Source organism: Tursiops truncatus, chromosome 14 (assembly GCF_011762595.2).
Source record: "Tursiops truncatus isolate mTurTru1 chromosome 14, mTurTru1.mat.Y, whole genome shotgun sequence".
Taxonomy (NCBI): Eukaryota; Metazoa; Chordata; class Mammalia; order Artiodactyla; family Delphinidae; genus Tursiops; species Tursiops truncatus.
The window spans coordinates 18,876,305-18,894,720 of record NC_047047.1 but is presented as its reverse complement, the minus strand read 5'-3'; the positions used below and the strand labels follow the sequence as shown (position 1 = coordinate 18,894,720).

Below are 18,416 nucleotides of genomic sequence, written 5' to 3'. Positions count from 1 at the left end.
AAAAAATGGATAGACAAATCTGGCATACCAACATATATTTGATTCTCATTATTTGCAGTAGTTATATTCAGTGAACCCTGAATTAAAGAATACTGAAACACTGCTTCTAGGGGGAATTCAGGGTTAGGTTCCTGTGAGCCTCTGGTCACAATTTCATCAACTGCTCAATATATTAGATTGTTTTATGTTTTTGTTTAAAGACACTTTATTTAATATATATTGTTGATACATGAACATTGAACTCATGACCAACCACACTATAACTCACGCCTGAAGGAAGCTTATCTAACCAATGCATTTTCTCTGGAAGGTGCATCACAACCTTCTTGCACTTAGGAATGCTAAACAGCACCTCAGCACATACACTTGAAAGCCATTTTAAACAGGGAAATAACAAAAAGCACAAAAATGCAAAAATGTGGCACTAAATAGATTGCAAAAAGGATACTTGTTTACAGTACAAGAGCTGAAATAAGAAAGCAGAACATTGTGCTATATGACCTCAGCTGGAAATTTGCACGTTGGGTGACTCAAAGTTTTTGCCACATTGCACACACACGCTTGTGAATAACTACAAAAGTATTGATTTAGGGATTATGAGAAACTTTGGTGAGTAGGCAAATTCACAAATAAAGAATCTGCAAATAAGGAGGAACAAGTGTATATTTAAGACACAAGGAGTTAAACATTTAATATTGGAAATTAAAGTAGCATAGAAGGTGGTAATATCTTGGTGTCAGAATATCTGTATTCAACAAAACAGTAGTCGCTTCTCATAGAATGGCCACGACAAAAAATGATATCTGTACATTGAACTTTTGTAATTGGAACCGATTAATTTGGTTGCATATGAAACTTTTGAAAGCAGGGAAGAGAAACAATAGGGCTTAGGACAGGGTTCAGATAAGATTCTATAGCTTAACTTCACACCTCACAAAATGGCCATGAAGATGCCCTGGAGCATTGCAAGATATTTTAAAATGTCAAGGGAAACACAGAAACATCTCTCAGATACTGTGTGACATAGTAGCTGAAGGTGGCTCACAGTTTAAACATTAGGTTGGTACATTCCTTTTGATCATATATTGATCCTATCATGTATTTGTGATGCAGGGTTTCTGGTGGTTGCTGTGATAAAAAACAAGCTCAATGGATGTTCAACTGTATTCCAAGGTTTGAGAAGTAATGCAGTATGCAACAGGCACTAAATTGTTAGGGTCAATCAACTTAATCCATTTTTATGATCTAACTGCTTAAGAAGCAGAACCATTAGTTTTCTTTTGTTTCTTAGCCTAGAGACACCATGAAAAAATTACTGAGACAATGTTTGAAGCAATAAAGTTTGGGAACCTATGGCTTAACTATTTTGGGGTGGTTGGCATGCTAATTTCCTTCTCTATGCCTCAGTTTCCTTGTCTGTAAATGGGGACAAATATTACTGCAGCTATAAAGTACTAGTATAGACCTGGCCTTAATATGTTTCCAAGAAATATTTCCCTTCCTCAAACTTCTGGATGAAATTTATCTTCATACAATCAATTAATGAGATAGAATTTGTTAAATTAGTCAGCAATATTATCAAAATTGCAAAGATTGGAGTCAGAATATTTGTCATAGCTAGAAAATAAAACGTTGAAGAGACTTTAGAAACAATTTATGTGACAAAACTGATTTACCTATAATAGATTGCTGTTATCAACATGGTCCCATAACATTCCTAGTTTTGTTTTCTTAACTCAATTAAAAATAACTTAGTATGATTTTTTAAAATTTTTGGTAATTGGATCTTAGTCATTCATTCATTTAATGACTTAATTCATTTATTGAATTCTTACTAGATGTCCTATTGTTGGAAGTGCCCTGAATACAGAGGTGAACAAAATAACAAAGGTTCCAGTCCTCAAAGAATTTATATTCCTTTGGTGGGAGACAGAGAACAAACAAGTAGATATAGCATACTAGTTAATGTGAAAACCAAGGCAGTATAAAGGGGAGAGAGCAGGATGGGTGTGGGTTTTATGAAGGGTGGTCACTGGGTGACATTTGGAAAGATACTTGGAGAAGGAGGAGGAAACAAGCCATAAGAGTATTAGGGGGCTTCCCTGGTGGCACAGTGGTTGAGAGTCCACCTGCCGATGCAGGGGACACGGGTTCATGCCCCGGTCCGGGAAGATCGCACGTGCCGCGGAGCGGCTGGGCCCATGAGCCTTGGCCGCTGAGCCTGCGCGTCCGGAGCCTGTGCTCCACAATGGGAGAGGCCACAACAGTGAGAGGCCCTTGTACCGCAAAAAAAAAAAAAATAAAAAAAAAAAAGAGTATTAGGGGAAGTGTGTTCCAGGCAGAGAGAATGGCACATGTGGCCTAAGAACCCTATTGAATCAGAGATGGGAGCCATTGAAGTATTCTGAGCAGGACAATAACATGATCTGAGCTAGAGCTTAAGTGGAACATCCTGGTTATACTGGTGAGAATAGGAAGTGTGGTGTAAGGGCAGAAAAAAGGAGCTAAGTTAGGAAGCCTCCTGAATAATACAGAATAGAGATGCCAGTGGCCAATCAGTCCTGATGAGGGAGATTTTGTTCTATTTTGGCTTTAGGAAATCTTTAATTCTGCTTTCTAACTTCCAATCCATTCCAGTGATTGGAGATCTGTTGGGAAATCCTTCTTCATGCATCCCCCAAGCTCTCCTGTTGCAGTTGCCAAATTGTGTCATCTTTTTGCTCCCAATGAAACACATTTACATTTGAGCTGTTCATTTAAATTGTCCTTACTACATTTTTCACATGTCCTGGTGAAATGACTGTAAATTATTCGGCTTTTTCTCATTTTGCTTCTTTACAGAAGCTGTTGTAGAGAAGATTGAGCATTTGATTGGGAAACTGAGGCAGGTAGATTGATCTTGTATTGCAGCTGACATGTGGTGTGACCCTGGAAAAGTCACATGATATACTTGGGCTTCTGTAATATGCACACATTAATCGGATAGAATTATCTTAAAAGGGAGATATTTTACAGGCCAAATACTTTATTAGTAGAACCATGGAACCAAGGGTAGGTCAAAGTGGTTCTTTATTTTTATAAAAAGGCCTTCCCTGAGAGCACATAAGGACAGAATTGAGAGGTTTGACCTTCACTCTCCAGCCTCCAGTCCAGTGAATTGCATATTTTTTCTATTCCTTTTACCCTATGACACTATCTAATGATACAAGTCTAATTATCTCCGGCCCATTTGCAGGCCATCAATATATTTCCATGTCTCCTTTAATTTGTGGAGGTCCTTGACCAGTCAGAAATTAACACTCAAAATGAATAAGTTAAAAAAAAAATAACAGCATGGATAGGAGACACAATTACATGAAATTAGGAAACTTCACATGCACAGAACTATGTATATGGGTGGCTTGGATGGGTTTGCTGCACGGTTTAGGCACAAGAAAATATTTTAATCTCATCCATTTGTCTGGTGGTATTGGTGATGGTTAAAAGCACTGGAACCCTCGACTTGCTAGGTGTGGTACCTTGGAAAATTTACCTAACAACTCTGAACCTGTTTGTACATCTATAAAATGGGGATTAAATTTATTTCATTAGGTCATTGTAAGTATTAAATCCTTTAGCTGAATGCCTGACCCATAGTGGTTAGTAAAAAATGATTGCTATGATGATGATGATGATTGTAGCTATTGTTTACTAGGTGTATATTTTATTATTAGGCATAATAATGATCACTATCACTTATTATTTTAGTTTACTTTTATTGTTTACCAGGCATTTTCATATATATTTGATCCTAGAATCCTGTGAGGCAGGCAGGGCAAGTAGCAGTTATTATCTCCATTTTATGAGTGAGGAGGTAGAAAAGCTTTAAGTAGCTTGTGAAAGACACACAGCCTATCAGTGGCAGAGTTAGGCCCCAAATGTTCAGGTCCCCTGGGTCCATCTCCAGGTTATTTTTTTTTTTCATTTTTATTTTATTGTTTTTAAAATTTTTATGGGAGTATAGTTGATTTACAATGTTCTGTTAGTTTCAGGTATACAGCAAAGTGAATCAGTTATATATAAAAAAAATGAAATAATGCCATTTTTTCATTTTTAAATTGTATTTTGGCTCCGGAGCTGTAGCCGCTTGAATACAAGCTCATCATTATGAGCCTTATGCTGCCAGGTTGCATTTGCCATTGACTCATCTACTGAATGTGCAAATCACTGCAATGTTTGGACACAGTACTATAGGTACTGTCATTTTCTCCTTTTTTCTGTTGAGTGAGGTTTTCCATTTTATTTTTCTCTGTCCTTTTCAAAAACTAATGATGAAAAGTGTCTATAATCTTGTCATCTCATCTGTCAGCAGAATTTACCAACTTGCTGTAACTGTTCCTCGACACACTCCAGAAGAGTGAGAAATGAACAGAGATTCTTGTCTCTGTCCACAATGAAAACACTACCAGTTATGTGAACCAGGGTTTGCCCACCCCACCCATGCCTGAGTTAATAAAACATGGGAACAAAACCTCTTTCTTTTAATATTCCTATGAAAGAATATTGAACATCTGTAGATGACTGAGTAAATATTAATAAGGTTGATGTGAGAGAGAAGGAAAACAAGAGGGATATGCTAAAGCTCGGAAAATTACTAAGCATAATGTGATATTGGCACCAAGGACCCCATTTTATGCCTGTCTGACCAATCTCAAGACTTCATCAATAACCACACCTGGTTAATTACACTGAGGTAGCCAAAGAAACCAGCAAAATTAATTAAAATATGCCCTTTTAGATGGGGAATGGGCAACTGCATCATCAGTGTTGCCTGTGATCTGTTCCTTCCTTTTGAAAGACAGAGCCCTGGGAGGTGGTACTCCTATGTACCAGGAGGCAGGTTGTGGGTGACCATCAGCTTTCTGGCTAAAGACAGTTGAGCAGAGAATGTCACACTAATGCACTGTTTTCCCTTCCTGCACTGTCCTTGCCACCTCCTGTATTTATCCTCTTAGAATTAACACGGCATGGTAGTTTCGAGTACATGAGTCAAACTGCCTGCCCTAGAAGACTCTGAACAAGGTATATCCTCTCACGTCTCAGTTTCCTTATGTGTAAAATGGAGAAGATCGTGTCTACATCATAGGACTGTCAAGAAAACTGTGTGAGTTAATGTATGTAAAGCAATTAGAAAAGTGATAGGCATATGGAAGGCACTTAAAGCATGTTATCCATTACTACTGTATAGGCACAGAGGCCGCAGCTCCCAGTTAGCCAAGCCACAACCAATCCACTTGCAATCATTCTGTACCCAGACAACCATTCTGTTTTTCACTTTCAATAGAGTATTCAATAAATGACATGAGGTAGTCCACACTTTATTATAAAAGAGGCTTTGTGTTAGATGATTTTGCACAACTGTAGGCTAATGTAAGTGTTCTGAGCACGTTTAATGTACGTTAGGCTAAGCTATGATGTTCTGTAGGTTAATGTATTGAATGCATTTCTGACATGATATTTTCAACTTACAGTGGGTTTATTGGGACTTAACCCCATTGTAAGTCGAGGGAGATCTGTATGCTGATTTTTCTCTTTTCCTCTGTATTTTTAGACCCCAGAAGAACTAGAGGACGATTCAGACTTTGAGCAAGAAGATTATGATGTACGTAGCCGGACAAGTGTTCAGACAGAGGATGACCAGCTCATTGCAGGGCAGAGTGCACGGGTGAGTGGACATCCAGGACTTTGGTTTGGTGCACAGGGGCTGTGTTCACCAAATTGGTTTGAGGGAATTTCTGATTTCCAGGGACCTGGAATCCCAGAGATTCATGGCTCAGAAATCTGTGCCTCATCTGGGGTTGTTTCTAGCAATTCACATTTTACACATTGGAAGTGACCACCACTGATTCTGATTCCTTCTAATTCCATTCTCTCTCCATAACTCAAAACATAGCAGCCACATTACAGCAAAACTTATGTGTATGGTGGATTTGTTGGGGGTTGGGGATCATGATTAGATGATTCAGTGACCAGGGGATACAGGAATGCTCAGATCTTACTTTGGCACAGACACCATGGTTCTACTTGAAGTCTCCAACCTTCTGAACCACACAAAAGAAACCACAAATGGAGAATTAGAGTACTACTTTGTTACTTGTGGGCCTATTGTTGCTCCATACTCTGGCCTAGGGTCTCTGATAAACAATACCACATATTTTGAAATTCGTTCAAGGCCATCAGAGTAGAGAGAGAACGTTTTTTCCCCCAATACCTATCTATGACCAGGGCAGTAGCCCTAGATCTGTCTACCATGTGATTGAAAAAGAAATTACAGAGACATACGAGAAACATACCAGCTTAAGGTGTGGAGCAAGAAGCAACAGAAAGATCACCACTCTGGCTGACATTTGAACACCTTCGAACACTCTGTGACATTGTCCACCAACACAAGTCTTCCACAGAAGATTCTGGAATCTGACCAATCTTATTAGCTGTAGCTTCTTGAGGGTAAGATGTTGGTAATCAAGGCAGGTGGAAGGAGATAAAATTCCTAGGGATTGCGAGAGGGCGAGATTCTCCTCCCTTTAAAGGCTCAGTTTCCATAGGGCAAAAATAATCAAAGTATAGTATAACTGAGAATTAGATATTCTAATTTTCTTTGTTAAGTTTCACTTAAAAGAAAATGAATAGGAAGTATGAGAAAGAGATGGTAATTTAGCATAGGGTTAAGAAACCCTAGGAAGTTCACACTGGCTTAGGAATTGTGAAAGAAGAGTAGGAAATAGCCATCAAAGACTAAGCTTTATGTTGAGTCAAGAAAGTCTTTGTACTTAAAATCTTATTTCTCCTGATACTCTCATCCAACAACTAAATAATACAGAAGATGTATATGGACATTGATAGGGGTAATGTGAGAGTAAAAGCCAGAGCATTGAAGATGCATTGGCTTTGATTTCAGACAGACTTGGTTTTGAATTGTGAAGAGTAGAGGGGGACTATGCTGTTACATGCTGCTTAATTTCTCAGAGCTTCAGTCCTATCATCTGTAAAATGTAAATAATAGACTTGTTTGATAAGATTCTTCTGAGGTTCTAATTACTTAATATATTAAAATAATGAGCAAAATACTTGACATATATTAAGTGCTCAATAAGGGATGACTTGTCATCCTTTTGCAGAGAAATCTCTTCTAATCACAGGCTGGTGACAGTAGAAAAGTGCACAAAAGAGTATGAAGCTCCCTACTTTAAAAAATACCTTGTAGACTCTATCTACTCCCCCTAAAATGTTGAAAACAGGGAAGTTAAGCTGAGAGTCCTCTGAGCTTATGCTGGCATGACGCTAAACTAATGCATCAGGTCAAGTCAATTCATCTTCAAAATTAACTAAAACCAGCATTTTTATGTCAATGACAAAGGGCAAGTTTGAGTAATTCACCCAAACATTAATCAATTCAAAGTCAATTTAATTGACTGACTGCAACTTAGTATTGATACAGCCCAAGTATCCATTAACTTGTTTTCTCAAAGACTAAGGCATATTGTAAAACCTTTATCTTATAATCTTTTAATTACCATCTTGTCAAAATGGCATGATTAGCCTCATTTTTTACAAGGAAGAATACAGCCCCATTATACTTCCATTACGTTAGACATCAAGTCTGTTATGATGGCTGGAAACAAAAGTCAGATGGCACCTCTCTACATCATTTATTATTTCTTCACCCAGTGGGTGAAAAGACAATAATAGTCTTTTTCAAAAGATTTTTCAGCATGAGTGATGAACATGGGTCAGGATAATAAGAACAAAGTACCCCTGTAATCCAGCACTTGCTGATTTGTCTTTGCGATCTATCATGAGGTCTGTGTGAGTAACTTGCAGCAGGCAGCATTAGTTATTGAGTCAGCCTATTTAAGCCTATAATTATATGATGACAAATCAGAGACATAGAATTATGGCTGTAAATTGAAAATAAGAGGGTGCACTGAATTGATGAGATGACAGATGGTCGAACTTTTGACCAGAGAAGTGTGTTAACTTGGTCGAAATTGTGAAGGAGGCAAAAGTTGTCTCTGACAGAGGCAGTTGTTCTTTCCAGCAGCCTGTTCTCTCCTGTTACTTTGTGTTCTCATTCAGAGAAATTCTTCTCTGAAAATGGTAAATTAATCTAAGAGGAGATTATGGTGGGAGAAAAGAATTTAGTACCCACTCCAACATTGCTCTCAAATTCTGAAATTAGAGTGAATGTTTGTTTCCTTTATGTGTTGCTGTCTGCTGCTTGTCTACAATACTTTATGAGAAGGAGAGAGAGAGAGAGAGAGAGAGAGAATGAATGAGAACAATCATACCCTGATCTGATGAAATATAGAAACGATCAGGCCCTTTGTTCCTAAACATGACATCTTATAAACTCTTTCCTCACAAGCTGACATAGTTAAAATTGATCAGCAACAACTCTTGGGCATTTAACCTTCATGATAAAATATATTGTTTGGAGTCACACAAACCTGATTTTAAGTATGAACTTGGCCAAGCTGTGAGGCTTTGGGATAACTTTCTTAACCTGTCCCTGCCTCGTCTCTGTGTGTGTGTGTGTGTGTGGGTGTGTAATATATATATACAGCATCTTACTTCATAATGTCATTAGGAGAAATGCATGATGAAATGTATCACGAGTTATTACATAATGTTAAGGTTAATGAAGAAGATGATGATGATGCTTGTAGCACAAGGTAGTCATTCATTAGAAGGCTGACCAATAATTTAACCTGAAAGAGCTAGATAATTCAGACCATCGTGAAAGTTTTAATTTGAATTAATGAGACAAGAACCTCAATTTTCCAATTCACTTCACAGCCTGAGACAGGTAAAAGTCACCCACTCCTTAATTACTTATGCTTATTATCCTGCTTTAAAACCAAGTGAGTAGAAATGGGCACATTACATTTTAACCTTTTAAATCATTATTTATAAACATTTATGTACTTAAAGCCTTAAAATGTAAGACTCTTGCTCTGTGTTTAAGAAACTAACATATCAGTTTGGAGGTCCATGGACTTTAAAAGTCATTTTTCATCTTGGGATTGGAAAAAATAATCCTTTTGAGATTGGAAAAAAGCTCTTTGAGATTTAGATTGAAGAAAAAGATTCTGGGCTGAGTGGTCGTTGGCTTGTGTCAGTGATTTGCACTTTCATTTAATAAATAAAGTTTAAAACAATCACAAAAAAGTGGTTGGATGTTCAAAGGAAAGGCTAGGAGCATGGAACAGGGTGGTTAGAAAACTTTGTGAATTCAAGTCTCTGATGCCACTGACTTGGGGCCCCAGATCAACAATCTGGACAGCTGTGCTTAGCTACACAGAAAGCAGCCAAAAATCTCAGACCGCCCCAGGTGATCACATGACCCAAACAGAAAAGCTGATTTGTTGTCTTTCCCTTTCGTCATGAAAATCATTTTTCTCATGTTTCCTTAGTTTGAGGGAATGAACAATTGCATGTCATATATTTTGTATTCAACTTGATTTGAATGTAGCCAGCCTCTAATTTTTTTTTTCCTAGCTAGAACGGCTTTAATGTGTTAACATTTCAAACTGCTGAGTTACATTGACAAGACCTAATTAAAACTCATGTGTTGAATTTTAATTTGATTAACTTGCAAATTTCACAGTTTGTGATCTACTGTTTATAGATAACCGTTTTTTAAATTTCAGTTTCAGAAAAGGTCAATTATGAATTTTTAAAAGCTAAGAGAATTTTAATAATATTTAGGAAACAACTTTACTTCATCGATAGCTATATAAGCAGAAGCAAATATAATGACTCTTACACCCAAATCACACACCATTAAGTGCATTATGCGGGCGGAGCACACCTAGAGTCAAAATAACATCTTCTTATACAAATCTGCTTTCAGGAGCCAGTTTTTCTTTGGAGTTGTGCCCTTATGAAACGTATGTCAGTTCTGTTAACTTCTCTCAAACTATGTTGATGCAGTGAGTGGAAAAATGGGTAAGCAGTCAATCAAGAGATATGTATTTAGCTTCTACACTGTGCAGGATGCTGGGGACTCTACCCTCAGGAAGCTCAAAGAGAACTCGGAGGTAGGGCATTACTCGAAATTAGAGAGTTAGTGCAAGGGAGTTAACATTCAAATGTTAAACTGCACAATGTGAAACTCAAGTGATACAGTTGATAGACACGTGTATACCCTTTAATGCATAAATTAACCCTTTTGGAACAATGACAGGTTTATTGCTAGAATCTGGAGATTGAATGTAGAGTATGGAGGTCTGTCAGGTAGTTTTATAGATTCTTTTACAGAGAAGCACCTAATGGATGCTTTAAATGATGCTGGTTAGGACTTGTGAGGTTTAAGTAAAACATGATTATCAATTTTGTATGAGGAGGACAGATGAATCTAAGACAGCATGAGAACATCAGACAGGGATGCTTCAGGAAACTTCTGTAAATCCAAACCTATCTCAAAGGTATTGGAAAAGCTAGCTGCCTTGCTGTTAGTATGATATTGCATATGTGAGTTTACAACAAGCTCTTTTGTATATTAGCTATCTTTAAAAGTACTGTAAAATATTTTTCAAATATTAGTATTTTAATACTTTATTGTATTTGCACAAGTCTGGCTTTTAAAATATGGATTGTAGATTTTGTATACACACGCACACACATATTGATCTACATAAGTATATACATACATCATACACACACACTCACATGCTATTTGTATAAAGTCACACACATGCATGCATGGGATTTCATAGACATGGCTGTCTATTAGTAAGATGTAGCATCTGGGAAGCTGCTGGTTCAAGGACACTTTATGCAAATCAGACAAAGGCACCCCTTTACCCTGGGCAGATGAAGGCTTGTCTAGGATGCTCAGCCTGGTGGACAGAGCCTAGAGTTTTAGTGATCTTTGCCCCACTGGGCTGGGACCACTGGGCAGTGTCTAACCCGCATGGTCCTGCATGGTGATCCCATTGTGCACAATGGTTAAGTATGGTGTTAGCTGACCTGGGTTTGAATCCTATTCTTATAGCTCATTAGTTGTGTAATATTCAGAATTTAATTAATTTCCCTGGGTCTTGGTATCATCATTAATAAAATAAGGGTAATAATAGTATTAATCTTGTAGAATAATTAAGTAGATTAAATTTTTGACATTCATAAGCCTTTTAGTACAGTATCCAGTATACATGCCTGTGTTCAAGGAATCATGTCAATCTTCTATTTATAGAGAGTCACATAGTCTCTGAGCCCATCCCTTCTCTTTGATGGCAACTAAGTAATAAGCTAGAGAAGCAGCTAGAAGAAAACTCATACAGAAATAACAATAATATAATGTTAACAATAATCCCACACATGCTTACTTTCATTTTACATTTATTATTTCATTTTCTGTCCACCATAACATTTTGAGGTAATTGTTTACTATTCTTATATTATAGAACGTTAAGGATGTGATCCAGTAGCAATGAGGCCTTAACCCAAGTCAGTTACAGAGCCAGGTTGAGCCCAGTTTTTCTGAGCTTATATCCACTGATATTTCCATTAGATACCAGCTACCTACCTCTCCTTTAAACAATTCACTCACATTGGGAGGAACTTTACAATATAGAAAGAAGGTTTTTTTGTGCTATTTACCTGTCCTTTGCAACAGCTGTCAGTACCCCAAATCATGCTCTTCTGGAGAATACGTGCATCCCAGAATGAGAGGGATATCAGTGCTGACACACTGATCCACGTGGTCCTTTCAGTGAAGCAGGTTGTAAATGGTTCTTTGAGGATGCATTGAGGTGATGTCAAACATTTCATTCAGTGCCTGCTACATAAATAGTGTCTAACAAATACAGTTGATTCTCTTTATTCACGGCCCTTATGTTCTGTAAAGTCACCATGAATGCTTAATTAGCAACTACGGAATCATTGCTCCTAGGGGAAATACAGGGTTAGCTTCCTGAGAGCTGCTAGTCTTAATATTTCCTTCAACCCATCAATATGTAATCTTGTTTAATGAGTGTTTCTGTTTAGATACCTTATTAGATAGTTTTGGTTCATGAACATTGAGCTCACAGCTGGGAGCACTAAAAGTCATGCCTGAACGAAGTTCATCTAATACATGTATTTTCTCCATTAGGCACATCGCAGCCTTTTTGTGCTTAGAGACACAAGACAGCATTTCAGCACTAGGATTGGGGGCCAAGTTAGACAGCAAAACCACCAATAAAAAGTGCAAATATGTGGAAAATGTGGTACTAAATAGATTGCAGAAAGGATGCTTCTTTATGGTATGAGTGCTGAAACAAGAAAGCAGAGAAACCCTTGTTCGGCCTCATCTGGGAACATGGTTGTCAATGACTCAAAACTTTGGCATCTCTGCATATGTCTGTGAATGTCTGAAAGCACCACAAATATTGATTTGGGGATTTCAAATAGATTTTAGAGAGTAGGCAAATTTGCAAATAAAAAATCTGTGAATAGTGAGAATCAACTGTAGTTTTTCCTTTTCTACATTCCCTTACCTAGCAACTATTGAAAATCAACCTTTGCTTCTTAATCCTAAATTTTATCCCATCACAGCTTCCCTGTACATACTCATAGGCTCTCCAGGGACCCATGTTCGACCTAGGATTTCCATACAGGAGGACTGGGAATAGGTATGCCATCCCTGATGTGCCCTGCATAAGGGATTTTTGTTTGGCATCTAACCATGAATGGCTTCATTAACACTCACAGGACATCTCCCCACCCCACTTGGGATGCCCAGATATTCTTTAAAATTCTTTTCCTTCCCAGCAACAGAGGCCTGTTTTCTTTTTTCTGAACAGATTTCAGTGTTGAAAGAGGTGCATTCTTTCATCTGGTAAAAGTTTCCCAAGACCAAATATAAAAATCGTCAGGAATAGATTCTTTTGAACAAACATATGTCATCATAGCGACAAAGAAGTTCTGTTACTGTCAATGTGCACGTACCTTTGGATCTCTTATTTTTTTTGTATGTTGGAACAGGGACAGGGAATGTGGGGACCTTACCAGTCTGTGCTTTTGCATTCTTGGGGCTGGAGAAAAAGTACTTTCCAGAATGGTGGGGCAGCCTATCATCCTTGTCAGGGTCTGGCTTTGCCATTAACTGGAGGCAGAGTCACCCTCCTGTCTGTGCTTCCTTGTCACCATTAGTCACACTTTTTCTGTAACCCACACAGGCTATCATGGCACAACTACCGCAAGAGGAGAAGGCAAAAATAGCTGAGCAGGTGGAGATATTCCACCAAGAGAAAAGCAAGCTGGATGCTGAAGTGGCCAAATGGGACGACAGCGGCAATGATATCATTGTGCTGGCCAAGCAGATGTGTATGATCATGATGGAAATGACAGACTTCACAAGGTGAGGCCTGGAGACAGGAAGAGGAAGATTTTCTCATTAAAAATAACAGAAGCACAACAGTGTGTATTAGCATGTGAAAAGCCTGCTGAAAAATTAAAAGACTACATCAAAGCAAGGTAGTGGTATTATAAAATTTACATGTGTAAGTCAAAGTGATCTGGACCTGGTTCTTAGTAGATAGGTCTTTTTGGTCAAAAAGAACAGATTCATTTCTGTAATTATTATTGTTTTAATTATCCATCCTAAGTCAGTCATAAAATCAAACCCCTGGGGCTTGGGTGACTCATTTTTGGTCTATGCTGTTTTGCAGTGTGTTTAAGTATTATTCTGAAGATAAGGTGTATGATTTGTTAATACCCCTTTGGAAAAAATATCTATCTATATATATATGTGTGTGTGTGTGCATGTAGACATGTAATATGGTTTAATGCTAGCTCATGATTTAGCATTAATCTCAGCTCATATTTTATCCTTATACACAAAGAATCAGGTTCAACTCTCTGATTCTGTAATTTTGACAAGGAAATTAAACATTGTATAAGTTTTAGATCCTTTTGCTCTGAACAGTGCTTTTACTAAATCAAGACACCAGTCAGAATTTTGTCAGGAGCTTTTTCCTCATCAGGGGTCATTGCTGTTTCTGCCATTGCATTTTTAGTTTCCTCTTTAAAGGGAGATGACATTTCTGCCCTTCCTACCACCCAAAGGGCAGACAAAGGGAGAGCAAAGCTCAATGAAAGATCCCTGGATTTTTAGTCCAAATACCAGGTGATTTTGGACCTGTCTCGTACTGTCTTTATTCATTTGTACAATGGGAAAATAATACTCTTCTTATCAACTTTCACAGGAGAGTTTTAAAATCCAAAGAGGTAATGAAGTTATAAATTATGCTGCCATATGAATGAAAGCTATCATTTCTCTGTAGATTTCTTTTCCTGAGAAACACAGACACACACAGATACATGAGAAAAGATGTTTTAATGATTCAACACGGTATTTGTTATTAAAGTTATATAAGATGTGTGGCAATGTGAAGACACTACCTTATGGGTGACAATTTTTTAAGTGATTGTTGAGTGCTTTTAATAAGAAAAGCCTACAATTAATTATAATAAAATATGGCACATCTCTGCCTTTTTCCCTTTACCTTTTGCCTCTGGCCAGTATGTACAAATGACATCACTTGGTCCTTTCTCCAAATATTTAAAAATTGTTTTTGACTTTAGTGGAATGACTTTAAAGTTATGAGGGTGACCTTCGAGATTTTAAATGTCATTGTATTCATTAGAAGTTCAAATTTGTACATTTGGCTGGTCTTTGTCGGTTTCACAGATTTATTTCACACAAAAAATAATAGTAAGATAACTCAGTCTGAGCCATTATTTAAGTCTAAATTTCCTACAAATCAGACTATCATGGCAGCCCACAGTCATTGCTTTTCAAGGCCTTTGATGACTTAATTTGCTTGCTTTCAACACCATTCATACTTTGTCTGATGGATATTATACAATCCATTAATAACATCACTTGAACAAATAATCTCATTAATTTAAAGTGAATGATGAATCAAGTCATGTTGTTAGTTTAGATCAGGGAGACATTTTATAATGCTCTAGATTATATATAACTGTGTCAAGGAAGAGAGATATACTTGAGGGGGTCTTGTTAGATGATGTTAAATAAGACAGACTTTCTATCAGTCAAAGCATAGTTTTAAAAGTGAAAAGAGGGCCACTTCAGTTCCTGAGGGATTTTGTACAATCATTTTATGCTGATTTGAATAATGAAATGTCTAGAGTGCTACTAGTTATCATTTTTTTCCGCTGCCTGATGAGTAGTTTTGTGCCCCTTTGTGAGGGCAAAGGGAGGATACAGTTAATAGCCAGAGAGACAGGAGAGACTGTGAATTGGAAATGGAGCACAGGAAGCTGAGGTTTTGCTGCTGCCCCCATCTGCCATGCAAAGAGGTAGCTAATTTGAGCCTTTCTTTGTGCCTCTCCCGTAAGTTCACTGCACTTGACCCTATGCATTATTAGCCTTGCATTTTCCACTTTAAAAAGGAATAATTTCAGCTCTATACCTCTAATGGCTCTTACATATTATGTTCCCTTATTTAAAGGAAAGGATATAGCTGAGTAGGAATTGAAACTTGACTACTCTCTTCAGATCTTACATTTAAAGGGTGTTTGGGTACAAGAAAAAAAAACCTTGCATTTATTATTTTGCTGTTTTATTCTTATCAGTAGCTAATTCATTAATTTGATTCAGTAATCTCAATGATATCCACTCCATTATTATTAAAATTGGAGAGGTTCTGCCTCATTATTTGTGTAATAACTTCTTCATGGCGGATAAAACTGATTATGCCTCATGTCTGTTTCCTGTTCAGTTCTTGACTTCCAAGAACTGAACAGGAAACAGTTCATCATCTCATGGTGATGGCATAAATGCTGTCCTGCATAGGGTGAATCCATACCTCTCATGTCACCTTCAGAAAGAAATAGCATGGGCCAGTCTTGTATCCCAATAACAAAAGGTGTGCAGATGGCAGCAGTTCAGGAAAGAAACCCAAGTTTAATTGTACAGCAAGGGACAAAGCTGTCTCTTGAGATCAACTGTAAGTTCTGATCTTGAAAGGAACTGGGTTCAGGCTAAAACATAAAGCTTTCAGGGTACAATCTACTGCTACAGTAAAGAATCATGTAATCAGCCTGCTATTCCCAAATTTCATTCCTGCCTTGGTATGGACACTCAGGGCTTCAGCCCAGGTGACAGCTTGACTGGTCTTCCAGTTCCAATTCTTGACTCTTGTCAGTTCATGCCATGCCATATCTGGCCATTAAAGGACATCCATCTAGCTCCCTTTGCACCAAAACTTTCTTTCCTCTTTTCATAGAATAATATAAAAATCTTGAGTTTGCTATCCAGGGCCTACCTTTACTGACCCTTAGATTCCTTCTCAATTTTGTGCATATTTGTATTTCTACTTCAAGACCATCATATAAATGTTACTTCCTTGAATAATTCAACTTATGGTCCTACAGTCTCACCTGATTTATCGTTAATCCCCAGATTAATACAACTTTTCCACTGTGCTGTCTTTAGACCGCTTCAGCTAATTGGTGAAAGTGGTATTTCCCAACTATGTTTTATGGACTGTGGTTCTGAAAAGGCGATTCTATGATTCAGTACATTTACAAATATACTCCTTACTTACTATATCTCATTACTGGAGAGTCACATCATATATTGATCTGTTAGAGGTACTGAGAAAACTATGGTAAATAAATGTTTTTAATTTGGATTAACTCAGAATTTAAGAATTCTGGGTACTGAGTACATTGACTCAGAATGCACTCACACATTGATTTTTCTCATTAATACCTATTACCTTTTCATGAAATAAATATGAATTAGTTGTTAAATTGTGGATAGCAGTAATGCAGTAATAGCTTTCCATGATTCTCTTTTTTTTTTGGAAGTGACCATTTCCTGGGAAAGCTTCCAAATATTGACCCTTGTATAAGAATCACCTATTAGCAAAAGAGAGAAGGTTACATGAACCTATACAGTAGAGCCAATTCTATGGCTTGATATTTTTCCAAGAAAACTAAAAACATGTTCCAAATGGAACAATAAGATGGCTTTTGTCTTTAAGGTCACAAGATTCCTCAAAGCACCTTTCAAAATGCCCAAAGTAGAGAACCTGATTAAGTTAGGGAAAGACAAAGGGTATAAACCATCACTTTGAAGCTGGGAACTACAGCCAGTGGAACTAGTCCCTTTGTCCATACTGCCTTCCACTAATAGGAAGACTCAGACTTCTGATCTTTTCTGGGCAACATCCCTAGCAACACCATTCTCCTTTCTGTCTCTATGAATTTGACTACTCTAGTATCTCATATAAGTGAAAACATACAGCATTTGTCTTTTTGTGACTGGCATATTTCACTTAGCGTAATGTTCTCAAGGTTCATCCATATTGTACATGTCAGACTTTCATTCCTTCTTAAGGCTAAATAATATTTCAATGAATGTATATATCATGTTTTGTTTATCCATTCATCTATTCTTGGGCACTTGGATTGTGAATAATATTGCTATGGACATGGGTGTACAAATATCTCTTTGAGACCCTGCTTTCAATTCTTTGAATATATACCCAGGAGTGGAATTGCTGGATCACATGGTAGTTCTATGTTTATTTTTTTTTAGGAACCACTGTACTGTTTTACATAGCAGCTGCACCATTTTACATTCCCATCAACAGTGCACAAAGGTTCCAACTCCTTCCCATCCTCGCCAAGACTTCTTATTTTCTGTTTTTGTTTGTTTTTATAGTAACTATCTTAATGAGTGTGAGATGGTATCTCATTGTGATTTTGATTTACATTTTCCTAACAATTAGTGGTGTTGAATATCTTTTCATGTGCTGATTAGCCATTGTATTCTTCTTTGGAGAAATGTATATTCAGGTCTTTTGCCCATTTTTTAATGAGGCTGATTAATTTTTAGTGTTGAGTTCTAGGAGTTTTTCTATATTCTGGATATCAACCCCTTGTTAGATATAGGATTTGCAAATATTTTCTCTGATTCTGTGGGTTGCCTTTGTATTCTGTTGATTGTGTCCTTCAATGCACAGAAGTTTTAAAAATTTTGATATAGTCAAATTTGTCTATTTTTATTGTTGTTGTTGCCTGTTTTATTGGTGTCACATGTGAGAAATCATTGCCAAATCCAACATCATGAAGTTTTTCCCTTAACTTTTCTTGTAAAATATGTATAGATTAGCTCTCATGATCCACTTCCAGTTGATTTTTGTATATGGTATAAGGTAAAGGTCCTGCTTCATTCTTTTGCATGTAGATATCAATTTTCCCAATATCATTTGTTGAAAACACTGTCCTTTTCCTGTTGAATGGTCTTGACAACCTTGTCAAAAATCTGCTGGGCTTTCTATTCTGTTCCATTATTTTATACATCTGTCTTTATGCCAGTACTACACTGTTTTGATTACTGTAGCTTTGTAGTAAGG

General features: G+C 37.3%; 1 protein-coding gene across 2 annotated transcripts in view; it reads left to right on the top strand.

Moving 5' to 3' along the window:
* Nucleotides 1-18,416, top strand: part of CTNNA2 (catenin alpha 2) — a 1,042,487-nt gene that overhangs the window by 964,192 nt on the left and 59,879 nt on the right. For both annotated transcript variants that reach the window (XM_019942095.3, XM_019942096.3), the window contains 2 exons: nucleotides 5,591-5,704; nucleotides 13,200-13,381. In XM_019942095.3, the coding sequence (XP_019797654.1) occupies nucleotides 5,591-5,704; nucleotides 13,200-13,381 (296 nt within the window). The remainder of the gene's footprint in view (nucleotides 1-5,590; nucleotides 5,705-13,199; nucleotides 13,382-18,416) is intronic.